At 46.8% G+C, this 19478-nt stretch overlaps 1 protein-coding gene across 2 annotated transcripts in view; it reads right to left on the reverse strand.

The window, feature by feature from the left end:
* Positions 1 to 280: 280 nt before the first annotated feature.
* Slco3a1 (solute carrier organic anion transporter family member 3A1) overlaps positions 281 to 19478 on the reverse strand; it is a 304843-nt gene continuing 285645 nt past the window's right edge. Inside the window, exons 10-11 of one of the 2 annotated variants that reach the window (XM_004623273.2) lie at positions 9117 to 9359; positions 281 to 927 (exon numbers count right to left, since the gene is read on the reverse strand). In XM_004623273.2, the coding sequence (XP_004623330.1) occupies positions 845 to 927; positions 9117 to 9359 (326 nt within the window). In that variant the 3' untranslated portion in view covers positions 281 to 844. Of the gene's footprint in view, positions 928 to 6697; positions 9360 to 19478 lie in introns of those variants that run through there. The other variant, XM_004623272.2, reaches the window with a different exon arrangement.

Consider the following 19478-nt stretch of genomic DNA (forward strand, 5'->3'; position numbering starts at 1 on the left):
TTAGTCTTATCCCCCTTGTATAAAGTGTGCATTAACAGTCACATTTTACAGATGATGAAACTGGGCATAAGACAAGCCAGACCACTTGGTCAACATCGCAGTAGCAGACAGTGCTGAGAGGAGAACCAGACTGAGGTCCGTGTTGACTCCACAGCCTGGCCTTGTGAGCATCTCAAAGCCCACCAATGCACAACAAACACCAGACACACGATCTTGTTGGGCACGTTTTACCCCAACACACATGAGACATAGATGACAGAGGGAACAGCAGGAGACAGAGGAAGAATTAAAATAGTGCTTTTAATATAATTTTCAGCAATGTACAGTATGTACGTTACATCACATAGTTCTAAACTGCTCATCTGGAAAATATAAGCTGCAAAAATACAGAATACCACACTCAAGATCGATTGAGTATGTGCTTTTGGCGCCTCTACTCTGAAAATGGGGTGATTTGGAGACTTTCTAGTAAAATCTAGCTTTGGCTGATTTCTTTGGAGGTGTTGGAGCCCTCGGTCAGAGAAACATTCCCAAGAGGGGTCTTTAAAGCACGGCAGGAAGTCATCCCCATGGAAGCCAGAAGAAGGGCAGGCGGAAGGAAGCATGCCAGGTCAAGCTTGCGACCCAGAAATGCCTCCTTTCCAAGGGCTGCTGGAGGACTCTGGATCACATGTCACCTCCTTAGTCCTTGTCACGGGCCTGTGCTGAGGCCTCAAAGGAAGCACGTGTTGGATACTCCACACAGGGACCCTTGGGTTCTCGGGCAGGGCAGAGTGCGCTAAGTCAGGCCTGCGAAGCCTGTGGGTGGTGATGGGCGTCTCTGCAGGAGGAGGAGAGCAGACCCTCAGCTTCGCACAAAGGAGTCTTCTGAAGGCGAATGTGACTCGGGGCAGGTTTTCTCAGTCTCAATGTCTTGGTACTCTGTGCCTAAAGGGGAGGAGGGGAGAAGAGCCAAGAGGAAAAAGAGATCGGTCTTTTCTGTGTTTCCTACTTTGTATTAGGCTTATATGACAGCAGCATGGCTTTGTTGCAGGAGCGCAGGAAGCTGAAGCAATAAAATGCTGGTTTTTACTCCAGGTAACCCCAAAAGGACCAGGTCCCAAGCCCAAGGCCCTTTGTGAAGGGCAAATCTCTCTGAGGATAGGTAGCTATGTGTCCATGTCAACACCCAGGTAGAGGTCTCTTTCATGGGGTGAGTAAGATGTGTCCCAATCGTTAGCCCATCTTGGTTTTATCTAAGTCCCCTAAAAACAGCCTTGGAACCCCAGGCTCCTACGAGTCCCACGCAGTCGCTAGTCAGTATTACTCCGAGCACCTGAGGAGGCCACTGGACATCACAGTGTCATGCCTTCTCCAGCATCCCAGACCAGTTTCCCATTCGGTCACAGTCACCCTGCGCCGAGTGAAAGTTTCCGCACTGCAGCAGATTTTTAAGCCGATGCCACACTTTCAAAATAGATGTGGCTTCATTTCAAAGGTATTTAAAACTGAACTCGTCCCTGTGGTGATCTGCAAGCCATGCAAGTCTCCTTGACTGTGACATGGAGCTCTCCTGTTCAGTGATAGGGACAGTGGACCGTAAAAGTCCCTGTTCACTTCTATGTCCTCTTTAGACTTTGATCTGGTGGTAGAACAGGTGACAGTGTGGAAATGTTCCTTCTTTACTCAGGATTTTTGAAGCTGAGAGTTTTATGGAGGAAGAAGCCCACGTGTTCTGGGCAATTTGAACCTCCTTCCTCAACCTTGGCAAGGCTCAAGTTTGTACAGCCTTTGGGATTCTCCTAAAAGTCTTTGGGAGCTGTGAACAGTGGGACAAATTTGAGAGCCGGGGTCCTGTCTTGCTCAGGAGAATGAATAGACAGTGGGTGATGTTTGGCTCTGAAACTTCCGCTGATGTGGCTAAGGTTGAAGAAAGAAGCAGTGTTTTTAAAGGTCTGCACTGCTTAATTATTAAAGTGAAACACAGTTTTTCTCATCTTAGATTCCTGTGCCCATAGGCAGAAGCGTGCAGGTACTCTCACCTCCAGCTCTTGGCTTGTTTCTCTAGGAAACTATGGATTTCTGCAGGGACTCCCAGTGGTCGATGCGCCGTTGGCTTCCTAGGAAGCCACATCCGGGTTCTCACGCTGGTGTTGTGTGGCGTACTGGAAAGGGCTCTGGGCAGGAATCAGAGAGGCCTAGACAAGGCACCTGGAGGTGACCTTTCTAACTAGCTGTGCGACCTACAATGCTCACGTTTGCTGAGGTTTAGTTTTCTGTTCTGTAATGTGGAAAACAAAAACAAAAACAAAACAAAACAAAACAAAACAAAACCAATACTTACCTCACAGGGCAGGTGTGAAAAGCTGCTGGGAGAGAAATGTTCCTGACACCTGGCGCATGAGTGGGAGGCTCTCAATAAACAAGTGCTCCCAGACCCTTCCCGCCTTTAAGGCGCTGGAGTAGAGCGCAGTTTCTGTTTTAGTTTGCTTCCTCTTCTAATGAAACTTTCAGCACTGCAGGGTTCCAGTTCATTTTATGGCCTTAGACTATCATAAAACAGTCCTGGTAAACGCGTCTCTATGAGGGCTGCCTTCTACGGTTAGTGCGAATTTAAGAAAAACATTAATGAAATGGCAAACTTCTCATCTTGCAGAATGCTAAACCTCCAGAAAATTTGCCTTGTTCCATTTGCTCATCAGGAAAGAACATAATCACTTCCACCTTAGGGAAAAAAATAGTCTAAATTTACGATTATTGTCAATTCCTGATTGTTTACTTGAGTCATTATTATTACAAAAATAAGAACGTCAACATCGGCTCTCCCTAAAAGCCTGAAATCTAGGGATAGAGTAAGGCATACCCAGCTGGCGAGCACTTTCCATGGGTTTGAAGCCCCTGGGTCAGGGACGGGCTTGGAGGTGGGTGTTGGGGACTGAAGGAGTGTCAGGCAGGCAGGAGGCGTGTGAGTGGGCTGGTCCCCCTGCTGCTTACCTCCCTGAAGGGGGCCACCAGGCACACTGAGCTTTGAAAATGCATTTTCAATGCATTGGCAGGGAAAATTTTCTGTCTCAGCATCTGCCCAGCCAATGTTGGGTGGAATACCTCATATGAATGGAGCAGAGATCAGAAACAACACAGGAAGAGCAGATGTCCCCAGGATATACTCGCCATAGTGTCCTGTATGTCACATCAGAAGGCACACAAGAGTGTGGGACCTCTAGTCCATTTGGGGCAGAGACTACAGGTGGGGAATTGTCCCTCCTATCTTGCCTGGTAGGGAGAGAACACCAAAGTGGTTAAGGACATGGGCTTTGTAGTTGTAGACTTGGGTTACAACCCCAGCTCTGCTGGGATCTTGAGCCAGTTGGGAAAGCCTTCCAAATCTCATTTCCCTCCCTTGTAAGATGAAGACAGTGACAGTTACTGCTCCACAGGGTTACTATTGAGATTAAATGAACAAATACATGTAACACGCTCCGCTCAGCAGCTAGTGCAGAGTAAGTGCATGATGAATATTAAGTTATGACGAGCTATTATTAGTGCTTATAGATTATTCCACCTGGCAGACTGTTAGCTTTAGCACGCCACTGTTCTGTGTTGGTGGGGAAGAGGGAAGAGTTGGAAATTCTATTCCAGTGTTTGGATTTACTCTTTGCATGTCCCTCAGGTACCTGCTTCCATCATTTGACAAAAAAGGCAGTGATTACTCTGGTTGAACTGCTGAGTTAGAAGGCGATGTAGGTTGGAGAGCTCAAATTGTCCACGACACACTGGAGAGAAAGAAGGTTCCCTTCAATGATAAACTCTGACAACGAAGAGGTACTTACCTGCTTTTTAGAAATGAATGAGATATCTGATTTAGATTCTAATGGTCACAAACGTTAGGCTTGATGGACACCTCCTCCAGGACCCTTGAGTCAGTCAATGCTGTGGCATAGTTCCAGGTGCCCAGATCTCCCCTTCTTCTCTGCCTTTGTTGGGCTTATAGCTTCCCCCGCCCCCCACACCATGCTGTGCTGCTGCAGGCCTCAGCCTAGAATGGAAATCAGTACATCCCTCCTTGTAGCTGCTGCTTTAGAATAAGCTTTATTGGAACAGAGCCCACTCATCTGTTTGTCCATTTTCTAGGGCTGACTTGGGCTATGCCTTCCTGACTCCTTACAGAAATCAAACGTCTCTTTAGGGGTCTTTCCCATACTTCCTGCTAAAGCAGAGACCCACCATGCTTTACTTGCTAGACTCCACTCTTCCCGAGGTCTTCCTGATTCTTGTCACCAGCGTGCACCAGCCCTCAGTCTAGACACGCCCGAGCTCTTCACGTCCTCACTGCCTTTGCGTCCAGCTCATTGAACTGTGAGCTCCTGGGAGGCAGCGCGTACTTTCCCACTGTTGTGGAAGCTTCCACGCTTTAAGTCAAGGAATAAATGAACACCTGGTAAAAATGCGCCCAGGATGCAGTGTGCACCATCAAGTGAAACGAACCTTGCCAAGAAAATAATCATGGCGCCATGGGATGGTCTCTGAGAAGCCTGAGTTCGTCCCTGAATCTGGAGCAGTCACATATTTCTGAGGTACGGAGCCATCTTTGTTTTGCTGAATTTCTGACTGTAGGTTTTGTAGCCCACGCTGTCCCTGCCAGGCTGACTGAGCACCTAGGAATGCCGAGATTTCTGACAGACTGTGAGCAGGGGGGCCAGGGTTAGGGTCGGTCCCTCTCTTTCATTGGCCCCAGGCCCCAGAAGAAGCATCTAAACAAAATGTGTCCCCTCCCCCATCACCCCACAGGCTGCTGGGGAGGCTCTTCCAGTCTGTTCTTGAGTAACCGTCATCCTAGGGGCCTGGGATGCACTGACTGTCCTTTGGTGGGGGGTTGCTCTCAGAGGTGCAGTTTGGTCTGTCCTAGGCTAGGTGGGGTGTTATAAATGCGGGGGGCGGGGGAAGAAAGGTGGGAAAGGCTACATTTGGTTTCCAAATGAATTTCCTAAGCTCACTTTAGCTTCACTGACTTCCTGTCTTAGAACAGTTGGTGCCTTTGGGGTATCTGACTCAGATCCCAACCCAATGGGTAAATAAGGGGAGGGAACAGATCATGGCAGAGGGGACCCCAGGGAGATGGCAGTGGCAGGAGCCCACCATTCTTTGTAACTTTTCCCTGTCTTCTGGCCAGGTAGCTTGTTCCCCAAAAGCAGAAACAAAATCAGGTAAGAACAGGAAAAAAAAAAAAAAAAAAGGCGGTATCCATCTGTTGGACTCAAAAACTACTTGCCTGGATTTCTCTTCACCTGAAACAAACTACCAGCAATAGAATAGAGCAAGCAGAGACAGCAGCTTCCCCTGTCCTTGGCCCTCTGGCCTCCACAGTATGTGAAATTTCTACACACTGACCTTTCTCCTTAAACACTTTGGAGTGTTGGGTCCAGGAGCCACATAGGCTGCTTAGAAGCCATCACAGGCCTGGCTGCATGGGAGGAAACCACCCTCCCAGGGACCTGAGGCCCAAGGCAGCGGATAGCTGTGGGAGGAGCCCCAGGCAGCTAGCACCTATTCCTCAGAGGCGTCTCTGTAAGTCCACAGGATACGTCTGCTTTATGGGTTTCTCAGCAAAGGGTCTCTCCAGGAATGTATGGGAAACAATCCAAAGGCAACAACATCAGGGTCTTTTTACTAAGACAATTCCTCAAGGGCAGTGAGGTCTGGTGGGTGCCCATCCTGAGTGGGACATTTTCGTGGGTCACTTTTCCAAGGGAAGGACCAGGCAACCTTGCTGTGTATGTTGGGAGTTGGGGGAGCTTTTACCCATTACTGGACACAAGAAAGTAGAACCAGGATCTGGATGGGTTGATGCTGCTTAACAAGACTTTAAAAATCATCAGTAAGGAAGGTGGAGGAAGACAAGTAACTCTCATGGAGAGAAGCAGTCCTTCTAGGCAGAAGGCATTAGCAACGCTGTCGAACAATTCCTCAGCAACTCCTGGCTTCCTTTTGCTAGTTTGTCTGATGAGCACTGAGGCAAGTGACATCTTGCTCCTTCATAAGCTGTGAAGGTGACCAGCACACTGCTGCCACGGTGGTGTCCACAGGTGCCTACAGCCCTCCTCAGCTGGGGTAGAAGGGGAGGCAAGAGCTACAGGCCTTTCTACAGTGCAGCACCTCAATGGAAGGAGACAGAAAATCCTGCCTCTTAAATCCTGTCACAAAAATTGTTTACCTCATCTGGGGAAATAATATTGGTGAGAAAAATACCCAGAAAACTCTTGGTCCCTGTCTAGGCATTAGAACAGGGAAAAAATTTTGTTTGTCCTGGGGGTGGTCCTACCAACATGGTGGAGGAGTTGGAGGAAGACAGAGAGAGAACTCCAGCAGGTTTATTCCATCCCTTACAGCTTTGCCTTCTGTTACATCTTAGGGAGATCTTACCGGGACATCTTTTCACTCAAATATCATTCAAATCAAATGGATAACCAAAGTTATCCATTGGAAGTGGAAACACAGTTCTCTACAGCACACGGTAAACAAAAACTACACTGATGTTCCTAATCTGTAATAGGAGAGAAATTAAAATTGTAGAAAGTGACATAACACACATGAAAACCATTTTGCCAGAGGGGACTTCAACTTTATATTGAATTGTTGATAAAATGGAACCCCTAGGGTTGTTTTCCTAACATCTTTTCATATTCATCCTAAAATTTTAGGCAAAAAAAAATCCAAGATGCAAAGTGATAAAAAAATCTTTTTTAATAAAAGCAAATAGTGCCACGAAACAAATACTAGGTCCTAGGGCCTCTGCGTCTGCGTACTGAGTTTGGAGTTGTACCCAGTGGTACAGGAGAGGGCAGTAACTCACTCGCAGTGCATTTTCCAACTAAAACCAAACCAAAACCTGTATAGAAAATGATCAAAGCCTTAGGAGCAACAAAGTATCCATATTTTATGAGCTGATTGAGGACTGTCCTTCTGTTGTACTAGCTGAGGCACTGAGCAGCAGGCCGTGGTCACGAGTGTCTGTGAGGAGCATCGTGCCTGGACATGGTGGCCCCGCCCCGGCCCCCAGCCATCCTTGCTTGGTGCTTTCTGTACTTATGGGCTGTCACTCAGACCTTCTCAAGCACAGTGTTTGTTAAGAATTTGGCATACTGCCATTCTTCCCTGCATTTTCTTCCTTGATTCTTACGTTATCCTCTGTGCAAACTGCAGTGGCAAGCAAACCAGCCGTCCTTGTGGTGTCTCCAACAACCAGGCTCACGGTGTCAACAAAGGAAGGCAAAGTGAGTGCGAGCGAGTGGTGCCCTTCGTGTGTGTGTGTGTGTGTGTGTGTACTCACTTGTTCTCTGTCCCTTATGAAAATGGCCAGAGAGGTTTAGTGTGCTGGTTTCAGACAGGATTTTTGTCTCAAGTAATTACAGGGTCCTTCTGTGATTTATCCCCTTTTCAAAACACACACACACAGCCCTTTGGTTTGAGGCTGACCCTGGAACCATTACTGACATTTTCAAGTGCTCGGATGCGATTGCTTCTCTGAGCTGGTGAGCCTCTTCCTTATCGCAGCCTGCTCAACAGCTTGCACTAGCCCGCTCGCTCTCTTTCTCATCCCGGCAGTAACGCCGCGCCCATACACACATCTAAGCACATCTCCTCCACAGGCAGAAAAGAACGCCTCTTGGAATGTGAAGCATGAATATAAAAGGGCTTCCCGTGACAGTGATCACTGAATCAGGGGGAATAAAGCCAGAAGGCAAATTTGCAATTCATCACATTATCCCCTGTTGTTTCAAATGTGATTCTTTTAAAGGCAGGCTGCATATCCACTCTCTTTGTGCAGCGTTTCCTTTCTTCTTGAAACACATTGTATACTGTTATTGCAGAATATCCAAATGAGGATTGAATGATTAAAAATGACAATCGATTAATTGCATCCCTTGGATCCCATTATATTTTTGGTGCATTAAAAAAAGGGACAGAAGTAAAAGCAACCAGCATCATCAATCTGGTCTACAGAACTGTGTTAGTGACTGAAGGGTTAACACAGATTTTAGTAGTAGTTAAAAATAGGAATTAGAGGAATATACATACAACATTTGGAAATCCATATGCATTGGATTTTGAAAAAATGGCAATGTGTTTGGCAAATGTAAGCAACTGACTTGGACTTGGGGCTCACCAGCTCTGAGCAGGTCAGTCATAGCCAGGCGAGGTCCACAGCTTCCTGAGGTCGCTCTGTGGGGTTGGGGGAGGTGGCGTTTGCCACTGCAGGGTGCCGCCAAGGGAGGGGAGGTGCTGTCTCCCCCACGGGCCTCCAGTCTTGCACGTGGAAATGGCGCTGGTGACAGGTATCAAGTACGGACTCCAGCCAGGGTCACCCATTAGCATCGTTGAGAGCGCACTAAGGCCTCCAATCACATGCAGACTGGGTGAGCTGTCTACACAGTGACCCATAATGGGAAACGTAGAGGAGCAGGGCATCCGGCCCTCGACTCTTGGGCAGCCCACCCACATGTGGAGGGAGAGGGCAGCACAGGGCTCTGTGGCTAGGGCTGAATCTCAATGTTTTCAATTTGACCTTGTGTGATTCTATTAGACTTTTGGTTCTGCCAGTGTCTGTCTGTCTGTCTCTCTCTCTCTCTCTCTCTCTCTCTCTCTCTCTCTCTCTGTATCCAGAAGTGTCCATCCTCCAAGCTGCCCATTGATGTGCCCTGAGTCTGTTAGTGCCTGTTGCTTGCAGCTGTCAGCATCCCAAGGACCACGAGGTGCCTTCAAAGCCAACGCTGAGCCCCTGCAGTGCGAGTGCCCTCCAGGACCATCCCATGCTTATTCTGAATCATGTCTGGTTCTGATTTTGAGCAAAAAGACCAAAGTTTGTGTGTGTGTGTGTGTGTGTGTGTGTGTGTGTGTGTGTGTGTGTTGGATGATTTTGGGAGACCTTTTTTTTTTTTCTTTTCTTTTTTTAAGAAAATGCCCCTTTGAGTACTAATACAGAGTTCAGCCCTCCTTGTGTCACTATAAAACGGATTCCATGTTTTCACACCACTCATGATCTTCCAGGTTGTAGATAAACTTTGTCCTATATGTCTGGTGTGTGGGCACGGGGTCCCTCCCCAGATTGTCTAGGGTCAAAGTAGAAGCAAAGAACTCACTGGTGCTCAGCCCGCCCTCGTGGTTTTTGATGTAGCGCTTATAGTTCTTCCTCAGGCACTGCCACGTGGTGGTGTAGAGAAGGAAGGCGAAGGACTTGAGCGCGATGGCGATGCTCACGTACAGGTACCTGTAGACCACGTTGTCGTAGAGGGCGCACGCACCCTGCTCGCCACAGAACGTGCTCCAGAAGAGGCAGGTGGAGTCGATGCCGGCCCCGAAGATGAGAGGTGGGGGGATGAAGCCTGTGAGAGGAAAAGAAGGTTTATGGCTCTGGTGGCTGGTTCTCTGCGGAGACTGGCTGTCCTGCGCCTGGCTGCGTGAATCGTCTCTCTTTACAGGCCCACTGGGAAGGCATGTTGGACCTGGTAGCTCTGTAACTCTGTAGCTGCGAAGTGTGTTGGAGAGCCCAATGGCGTGAGTTCAAATCCCAAGTCTGCCCCTTACTGCCTAGACAAATTATAAGCCCTCTGTGCCTTGTTCGCCTTACACAACATGGGGATATAAATAATCATTTTTATGAGAGCACCACAAAGACTAAATTAATACATGGAATGTGTTGAGAGTGCCGTATGGCAAACACTAAGTGCTAGCTGCTGTAAGCAAATGCAGAGGCTGAAAAAGAACCTTGCTGTCCGGCCTGGCCTCCCAGAGCCAGGTGTGCTTCCGGGTGGAGGGACCAGAAGGGACATTCTGCTCTGTGTACATGGACACACTAACCATTTCAAAGGAGATACAAGTGGGTACACATATGGAGATTCCCATCCTCTAGAAATTATACCAGTGAGAACACTTCCCATCCTGAGTTGGGAGCCGGCTTTAAAAGCTTCTGCACAGAGCCTTTCAGACATCTCTACCTAGTCACCAGGAATGGGAGGTGTGAGCGTTCCCCATCATTGATTAAGTTCCCCTGTGTTTGCTGCTGCTCACTGTGTGTCTACGAGGGTGGCCAGTCCAGCTGCACTTTGGAATCAACCCAGGCCAGTAAAACCCGAGCGTTTGGAATGCAGCTCTGCGATCTATAAAGCACTCCCGCGTGGCTCTGGCTGGCTGGGTGCAGGGGAGATGCTCATCTCTACTGCGGGGAAAAATGAGTCATTAATACAAATTAATTATTCCAGAAAAATACTGTTGCTCTACAGAGATGAGACTGTGTTGTCAATCACCTTAAGTGTGAGAACTCTCGAGTGAGACAGGGTTGTTGCAGCCAGGTAAGGACAACTCTGACAGCCTGTGTCCAAGGCCAACTCCAGATTGTCTGATTTGACTTTTTACTAAGGTAGGTGTCTCTGAGAACTTGTTGACTTGTAGATGCCTAGCCCAGAAAACAAAACAAAACAAAACAAAAACAACAAAAAACTCCTCCCAAAACGCATCTACGTATAAAATCAAAGCAAATGCATGGTTGGTAGGCCCACAGACCCCTAAAGTCTGTCCATCAGAAGAACACCTGTGTTACAGACATTCTGTGACTTTAGTGGGGGCTCAGGGAGTGGAAGAGAGGGGCTGGAGGTGGCCACAGAGCTTCCCCTCATCAGTGGGTCCTGGAATGGGTGTTCTTCCTTCAAACGCTTTGGCTCCATCCCTTGATGCCACCGAGAGAAACCCCCCAAGATGACTTCTGGTTGTAAACCTCATTTAACTTCCCAGGCAGCTTGATTTCATAAATAAACTCTAAGCTCAAAATCCCATCCAAGCTGCTCCCTCGTTCTGGCTCAGGCTTGCAGGATGGAAACTCCTGTGCCATATCCCCTGGGGTCCTGAGGCTGCCTGAGAGTGGAGGCCCTCTCCCCTCCCCCCAGCCAATGCCTTTCTTCATTCTGTGGAAAAAGAGCCACGTGGGAGGACTGCTATGGTCACTGCATAATAAAAGCTAAAGCCACATGCCATCTAGGTAAGGAACGGAGGAAGCGGGGCCAGTGTAAATTCCAGATAAATACTGCGGATCTAGGAGACTAATCTGGCTGGTCCTCGACACACACAGGATGAGGCAAATCCATCCATCTTTCTATTTTGCTGAGCTTTATTTTGTTGGGATTAGTTCACTAACACACTTTCCTCCTCTCCTTTGGGTTCCCTTTGTTCTAGTATTATAGACAGCTAAGGCAGGTCTAGGCCCTCCAGGGAGTCAGTGCAGAGGATGACAACGCAGTACAGCTGCACCTGGAGGTGCATCTGTTGGGGGCCAGGCCTCCACATCTCTCCCAGGGAATAACTGATATCACCTGGTCCAGTAAAATTTCGATAAACCTCAGTCACCCTGGTGATGGACCAACACTCCCATCCATCGCTTCCTAAAGAAGGTCCTTGTTCTTTTCATGCACGCTTGCCACATGATCTGCTTCTCCATTGGATCAATATTACCTGCACATCTATACTATAATCATATTGATCATAGTTTTGACCCATGTCGTACCACCTCATGATTTTGTTCTATAAAATTTCCATTGAGACAGCACCATGTAATACAGAAACCATTGTTGAATTCCTATTACTTTGTTTAGTGAAATTTTGTATCATTTCTAAGTTGTTTTTTCCTATCACTATTTTGTATTTTTAAAAAATTCCATTGAGAAGAGGTCTCATTGGCAACCCATGTTCAGGTCCCCTCTTGTCTCTCAGGAACCCAGCCTCTATCTCTCAATAAGTTTCTCTACTCTTAATTCCTGTCATTCCTTAGAATTCATTCTTTAATTTTGTAGAGCACAAACTGGGCATATCTGACACCTGGCAGATTGGGAGCTATAGATTCTCTCCTCTGTGTCACCATGACCCCACCCTGGTCCCTGTGGAGCTGGGAGGACTGCAGGGGACACCTTGGTGAGCTCTCCACCATGGGAAGGAACTGAGAGTTGGGTGTCCTGTACTCCACTGTGCACGGATTACTAGGCATGTGCAGGTTTGGCACGTTTAAGCAGATCAAGAGGGGATTTGGAATATGAAGGAGCCATTTGTTGAAATCTGTTAGAGGCAAAAGGCCAAAATGTAGTCCCTCACGCACCTGTACTCGAGTGCCAATTTCCATACTATTCAGTTGCTGTCAGAATAAACCTCTGTATGTCAAAGATGCCAGTTGTGCCCTATCTATGCCCACCTCCACTTCCAGAAGGCAAGGCCCTGGAAGGAGCCAGAAAGAGGCTTCATGTATTCTAGTTAGAAATTACAATGCTACATGTCCCACTGATGTTTTTCATGTTATCCTTAGTATTTTGGAAGGAATTTGCTGTGGAGATGAATGAATTTTTAACCTTAGGGACCTCTGGGATAGGTCCCTTAATCATCTAGTGCCTTAGTTTCTTAGAGCTAATGCCTCCTGCTCAGTTAAGATTAATTAAAATGCCACCCACAGGAGGTCTGTCGATGTTCTGCAGGGACCACACCCTTCTTCATTGCCAAGTCTTTTGCTAACTTGTTCCATTATCCAGGGGATTTACAGTGACATTTTAGAATAAACTCTAATCTGAAAACTTTTAAGTATAATCTTCATGAAATTCCTTTTATATTTCTTGTTATTTTATTTTGAAGGGTAAAAGCTATTCCCCTTCTGGGTATTTTCCCAAAAGAACTGAAAACAACACACCATAATGATATATGTGCACCTGTGTTTATAGCAGTACAGTTGGTTATAGCCAAATCTTGGAAACCACCAGAATGTCCATCACTTGAGGAATGGATGAAGAAAATGCTGTGTCTTTATACAATGGAGTACTACTGAGCTATAAAGAAAGACAAACTTGAAGCCTTCATAGGTAAGTGCGTGCAACTAGAGGCTATACTCATAAGTGAAATAAATCAGACCCACATGTGTAAATAGTGTGTTGTCTCCCTAGTGTAAGAACCTGAAAGAAGAAATAAAACCTGAAGGGTATAATAGATACAGTAAAATAGGAAGAAACTGAACTTAAGGATTATCCATTTAAATTTCTGAATAAAGTATTGGCTTTCTTTTCTGCCACATTCATCTTCTCCTTTTTATTGACTGATGAGTCTTTCCTGAAGGATAACTCTGGTGATCAGGCCCTAACTTCTGAGTGTGCCAGGAATGCTAAGGATGAGTGTCCGACTGGATGTTTCTCGTTAGAAGCCCCTGCTCTTCTGGAACTCACCTGACTCATCACTGAAGGGATTCCCACGTGCCTAAGTAATTTTCACACCTAGCCACTTATGACTGCACATTTATTACCAGGTGGACTAAATAAAAATCCAACCAGTCCCTGCAAGAAACTAGTTCCCCCAGAGAAGTCCCCAATGGGAGGCTTCTATGCTACAGTCATGTAATAATTAGGCAATTAGCCAGCGCCACCCCTGTGCTATACTGTGTGTTCTTCATCCGCTATGAATTCTCTCCACAAATGTTTTGGCTTCTTTTATTTTACATATAAAGAGACTGAGGATGGGATATTATTTGTTCCAGGCTTGATAGATGAAAACCCAGACCTCATAATTCCACTTTATTCTAATGCAAAGTTTGTGGACTGGAGAAGGTTTTAGAACTCTTATCGGGGATTTCCAGGGCTGCAGAGAACAATTTATTTACCTTTCTGCTAAGCTTGCAGGAGTCTGGTTTTGAAGCCTGAAGGGAACAGAGCACAGAGGAGTCCTGACGTCTGGGAAGTGGGAGCCCTTCCTCAAGTCTGGTAATGCTGAGAAGGCTAGGAGCCTTATTTTATAAACAAGCTCTCTGGGTATCTGGCAGAAAGCCTCCAGCAATATTGGCAAATATTTGTCAGCAGGAAGAGACAGGAGTTTTCAGTTGTCCTGTCACCCCTTTTGCAGCTAGGGAGCTTACATCTAGAGGTTAGTTGGTGGTGCAGGAAGCAGGAATTTTAGAACCAGAGCCAACTGATGCTAGATTCTGATTCCAACCCTGCCACTTGGAAACTCTAGACTGTGCATAAGTAGTACATCACTGCATCTCCGTCTCATTGTTTATAAAATGGCCACAATTATACTTTCTTGCAGAATTTCTAAAAGAATTAACTGAGATACAATGGGTGGGGAGCTCTCTACCAATCTGCTTCCCTTGCAGCTCTCAGTCCTTTGACCTAAACTCTTTGAGTCAACTGAAAATCTGTCCTCTTTTTTTAATCTTCGCCTCTATAAGTGCAACTTTAGTGGGCTGGAGACTCTTCAAGCTGAGATGTAGCGATGAAACCCAACTGGCAAGAGTCTTCCACAGCTCAAGAGCAAGTCTACTTTGAAGAGTAGTCGGGGGCTTCTAGAAGCACGGCCAAGTGGGTAAGACGTAATTTAGTGTCTCTTCATTCTGTCATGCTCTTGGTTACCTACGCAGGGAGGTGATGATGCTATCATGTTTACTTAGAAATTTTGTTTTGGAAGAATGCTCTCCTCCTTGGCATCTGTAAAGTGAGCTCTCTCCCTTCGTTTTCTTCCTTGTGTGTCTCCTGGACAGTAATTTTGTGGATAGAGCGGAAGTTAGTAAGGCCCTATTAGGAGGGTGCTGGAAGCCAACCCTGTGTTGTAGAGGGATTTATGCAGACTTCCTAGCCTCTTCCTGCTATCACAGAGACTATCAAAAGGATTACATCTCACTTCTTATTATACTCTGGCTCCAATTTCAGATATACACATTTCAGTGAAAAAACTGTAGCACTGTTTAAAGAAATTGTTTCTGTTTTCCTGAAATCTATTAAAAAACCTCAGGGCCCTTTATCTCTAATATTTAATTTGTTTCCATGGTTGAAAAGGCAGGGCCTGTTTATATTCTCTGACCTAAACTTGAAAGTTGAGCTGAAAGGCTTTTGTAAGAAAAATAAATCCACATTCCTTTGTGAGTCAAAATGGAAGCTGAAAATGACTGTGCGTTTACATTTAAAAAGATGACCACTGCTCTATAGCTTACCTGCCAAGACTTGAATTCACCATGGAATCCCTATTCAACTCAGTGGAATGACTGTTCTATCTAGCACTAGTGAGAGAAGGATGCCGACAGGTGAATTCTCATGAAAAGATGAATGAATTCCCTTGCTTTGGCAATGCCAAAGAACCCTGGCCTGCTAGGGTCAGTAAGCATCTTCCAAGGACACCTGACATTTACTTGTCTCAAATCTGAGAAGTAGGGAGCAGCTGCTGTTCTCATGTCAATGCTGGGCCCCTAGTTAAAGCTGCAGAGGCCCTAGAACTTCAGTCATCTGCCAAAGATCACAGTACACAGTGATGATGAACCTGTGGCCTGTTGTGTAAATGTCAGCTGTGTGTTAGTGTCAAAAGTTCTAAAACGTTCACCATCACTGACCTAGACAGTGACGACATAATTGGGTTTATTCCCATGTGCCTGTATGTAGAGAAATCTGTGGTCAATAAGTGCTATTACTTCAGTACAGAAAGGGGGGCAGATCTTGGGCAACACAGGGACATCAGGAGGCACTGTGAGAGACTGGTGCCTGAGAGGTATTTGCTGACTCAGCAAGTATGTAGGTGAATGGAAGGGTTTCTCTCCCCAGATGCCGTCTTCTGCTTCCCCCACCTTGCCCAGGCTCCTGGTACTCTGTGCTTCCCTCTTCCAGAGCATCGGTGAATGTGTTCATTTCTCCACTTGCCTATGAGTTTCTTTCTATTCAGGTCTGAGCTCACAGTGGGAGCTCAGCAGAGGTTGGATGAGTCCCATTGGGAGTTTCTAAAGCGTGCTTTCTTGCAGTAATTCACAAACCAAGGTGAAACCTTCAGACTGGCTGCCCAGGGAGCACACCTGCATATGGAGATGCACTTTGAGCATGACCTGCCCAGTGCTTTTTGTCTTGCAGGTTCTCTGGAAGCTTAGCAGGAAAGGGTGGGTGGGGACTCATGGCAGCCCAGCCTCTCCCTACCCACCTTATCAATTACATCTGTTAGCTTAGCTATTAAAGTTTTCCTGGAGGCCTGGTCACAGGGATCAGAAACAAAACCGTGCATCACCTGAGCCTCAGCGGCTACTCTTGCTTCCTTCTAGTTAGCCAGGGAGAGGGACAGTGGTTCACTGTCATCAGCTGGGCTTCATGGCACCCTGTGCTCTTTGCCTTTCAGACCCTTGGCATAGTCCCACTCAGCTCTGTGTCTTCAGGCCTCAATGCTTTTCATTAGTCCTGCATCCTGCTGCACTCCCTCACTCCATGCTGAACTCCCTAAATCCGAAGTGTGAATGTCTATCCACTCTTCCATCTACAAGCCCTCATTTGCTCCACAGTGACAACTATTCAGCAGAGTGTCACCTTTTCCTTTGAAATTCAAGGCCCTCTAACATTATGCCCTGTTCTTCCCCAACCTGCTTCATTTTCTTTCTGGAAGGCCTGGAGGCAGAATGCCAGCTCGTGCTTATTTTCACATCCTCTGCAGCACCCAGGGAGTGTGTGAGGTAGGGAAGGATCTTGGCGAATGTTTGTTTTTCATTAACTTGATTGATGTGACATCTGTGGCATGTAGTACACCTCAAGAGTAAGATGTGTCTGTCTTTTTCCCAATTTTTGTTCTGCAGTGCTGGAGACCAAACCCAGAGTCTCACACATGCAAACAGGTGTTCTTCGGCTAGGCTACAATCCCAGCGAACATCTTGCCAAATTGCCAGGGTGGCCTTGAACTTGGGCTTTGCTGTCCCCATAGTAACTGCAATTGCATGTTTCTACCACCACACCTGGCTGCAGGAGCAAGATCCTGATCAGACCCAGGAGCGAATGGTTGGCCTAAAACCCAAACAGAAAAGCATAAAGACGTTTGCAATAGGAAGGAAAAGGAGGGACTTGTTTCCGTCAGGAACTCTGCTGTAGGTAGACTGTTCTTTCTGAATTATTGAGCCTTCTCCTGCCCAGTGACCTTGTCCACTCTTCAAGCTCAGCCACTGTCCTGGATGAGCTGAACTTGTCGCAGCCATGTAATGCCACACCTGGGGAATCTGTCATCTCTCCAAAGTGCTCTGCAGTCTGGAAGCCAAACATCAAAGCTTTGGCTACTGTGAGTTGTTACACTTCACTAGTGCTTTGTCCTTTCTGCTTCCTCCTATCTGCCTTGTCCCCATCCACTCAAGCCCTGGGCTGTCATCGCAGCCTCCCTGGGAAAACCACCCTCAGTTTCTCCGCACTGCTGTCCTAGCAGGGATGCTCCCTCCACGTGCCCATTTCTCCTCCTGGGCTACGAGGAAGCTCTCAGCTATAAGCCCTGCCTTTTCTCCAGGCTCCTTTCCCCCAGCCTCCAGAGCAACAAGGGAGGGCACAGTCGCTTTCCTTTCTAGGTCCTGCCCTCTCTGCTCAAATTTCACCTGCCCCACCCCATCTGGATGGTGCATCAAAGCCTGCCCCTTACTCCCAGTTCCTGCCCATCCAGCATAGCAGCACTGGCTGTGTGAGGCTACTTGAAGCCAGTACAAGTTAAGTAAATTCAGTTTACATGAGCTGTGTTTCAAGTGCTCACAGGGCGCAGGTGGTAGGGCTGTAGAACATTCTATCAGAGAAGGTTCTATGGACCAGCACTGGTCTATGCCATTCTCAACCTGCTCCTCCTCTGTGGTCTCAACAGTTATGCCCCCATTCCCTGTATGCCCCAAGCCCAGGATCCCGGGATATGGGTGCTCTATCCCATATGCCCTGGGTCTATACACAGCTGTTCTTTGGTATTCAAGGGGATTGCTTCCAGGATCTCTGGCAACACAAGAGTATGAGGCTGTTTGAGTGCCTTATATAAATGGCACAGTATTTGCATAGTCTCCATCCTCCACCTGTACATTTTAAATCATCTCTGGATTACCTGCAATATCTACTACAGTATAAATGCTACAGAAGTAATTGTTATACTGTCTTGTTTAATGAAAAGAAAAATCTGTATGGGCAGGACTTCTTTTTTATGTAGTTGGTACAGGGTCTCACTATGCAGCCTGGACTTGTAGTGAGCCTCCTGTTTTAGGCTGCTCCAGTGCTGGGATTACAGGTGTGCGCCTCCAGACCCAGTCTCAGTGGCAGGGGCCGGCTCAGTGCGCCTGGCAGCAGAGCTGGCATGGCATGTGGAGTTGGGGATTGAACTCTCATCCTTACTCTTGCTAAACAGGTGCTTAGTCCCCTGAACTATCTTGTCGGCCCTCCCAACAAGTGTAATTCTTAAAAAATATGGTGAATCTGGGGATGTGGAACTTGCAGCTACAAAGGGCAGATTGTATTTCCATTGAGAAAGTAAACCTCAAAGAGGAAGGGCTTCCTCATCTATGTTCTTCAACTCCACCTCCCTCTCTCCATCTGAGCAGCCCCATCTCAGCACAAGTCTACTGCAGTAGTCTACCAGCCCAGGAGCTGATCATACAGTCCCCATTTCCCATTCTGCACTGGGCAGATGGGACCCTTTCTAGCACATTCAGTGGGTCTTCTCATTCTCTTGGTAAGCCCAGCAACAGCTTCCATTTTCCATTGGGATAAAGGTCAAACTCAGTAGGACAGAAGCTCTTTCTCCTCAAGCTCCTAATGTAACATCTTCTATAGCCCGTCTGCTGCCACCCTGCCCTCACGTGTGTCTGTAGCTACCAATTGCTTCAGACCAAAGGTCTCAGTATAGACACCATCAGATATTTCTGTGCCCACGGCCTGCATCCCAGCATGGTCAGGTGGCCTTCCCACATGTTCCTGTGGTGCTAGCGCTGACTGCATCATCGATCTTGTCACCCTCCGTTGTGATGGCCCCACTGTATCCCCCTCACCCATATGGGGCCAGCACAAAGGTTGGCAGTGTCCTGGAATCTGATTTATTCTTTGGCCTTTCATTAGCACTGATGGTGGTTAATCTTCTAGGGTGCTGCAAGAAATGAAGTTGGGCCAAAAGCCAACACTTTTTTTTTTTTTTTTTGCTGAGCTGCTTTTAATTAAAAGCTGAAACTTTGTCATATCCTTCTAAAAGCTGAATTTTCAAACTGATTGGTGACCCATAGTGGGCAATAAAATCAATATGCTGGGTCAGGACTCAGTTTTTTCAGCTTACCCTAGAAGAGCAGAAACCAGAATGTGCCATGCCTAGCCAAGGTATTTTCACGTGATTTTTCTTTCGGCTGTACCAATGCGTGTGCACGTGTACTCCAGAGTACAAGACTACTACTTGCTTTGGGTCACAGTTGCAGAAATTGTAAATCCCTGCCCTAGATAATGCCTGGTTGATTACACCTGGGGCAGACGCACAAATAGATTGCTTTAAAGTAGCACATGATGATCCTAACTGTGTCCCAGAATACAAATCTCATCATATCCAACTTTGTCTTCCATTGTCCTGTAATTTTCATTAACTTTCAGAAATGGCACAAAATGATAAGTATAGCCTATCAAAACCGTTCTGAAGAATAGCTTTTTTAAAACTGATGTGTTGAGTCCTTAACAGCTATGGTATTTTAGAGGCGCTGGGCC

Source organism: Octodon degus, unplaced genomic scaffold (assembly GCF_000260255.1).
Source record: "Octodon degus isolate 3935 unplaced genomic scaffold, OctDeg1.0 scaffold00002, whole genome shotgun sequence".
Taxonomy (NCBI): domain Eukaryota; kingdom Metazoa; phylum Chordata; class Mammalia; order Rodentia; family Octodontidae; genus Octodon; species Octodon degus.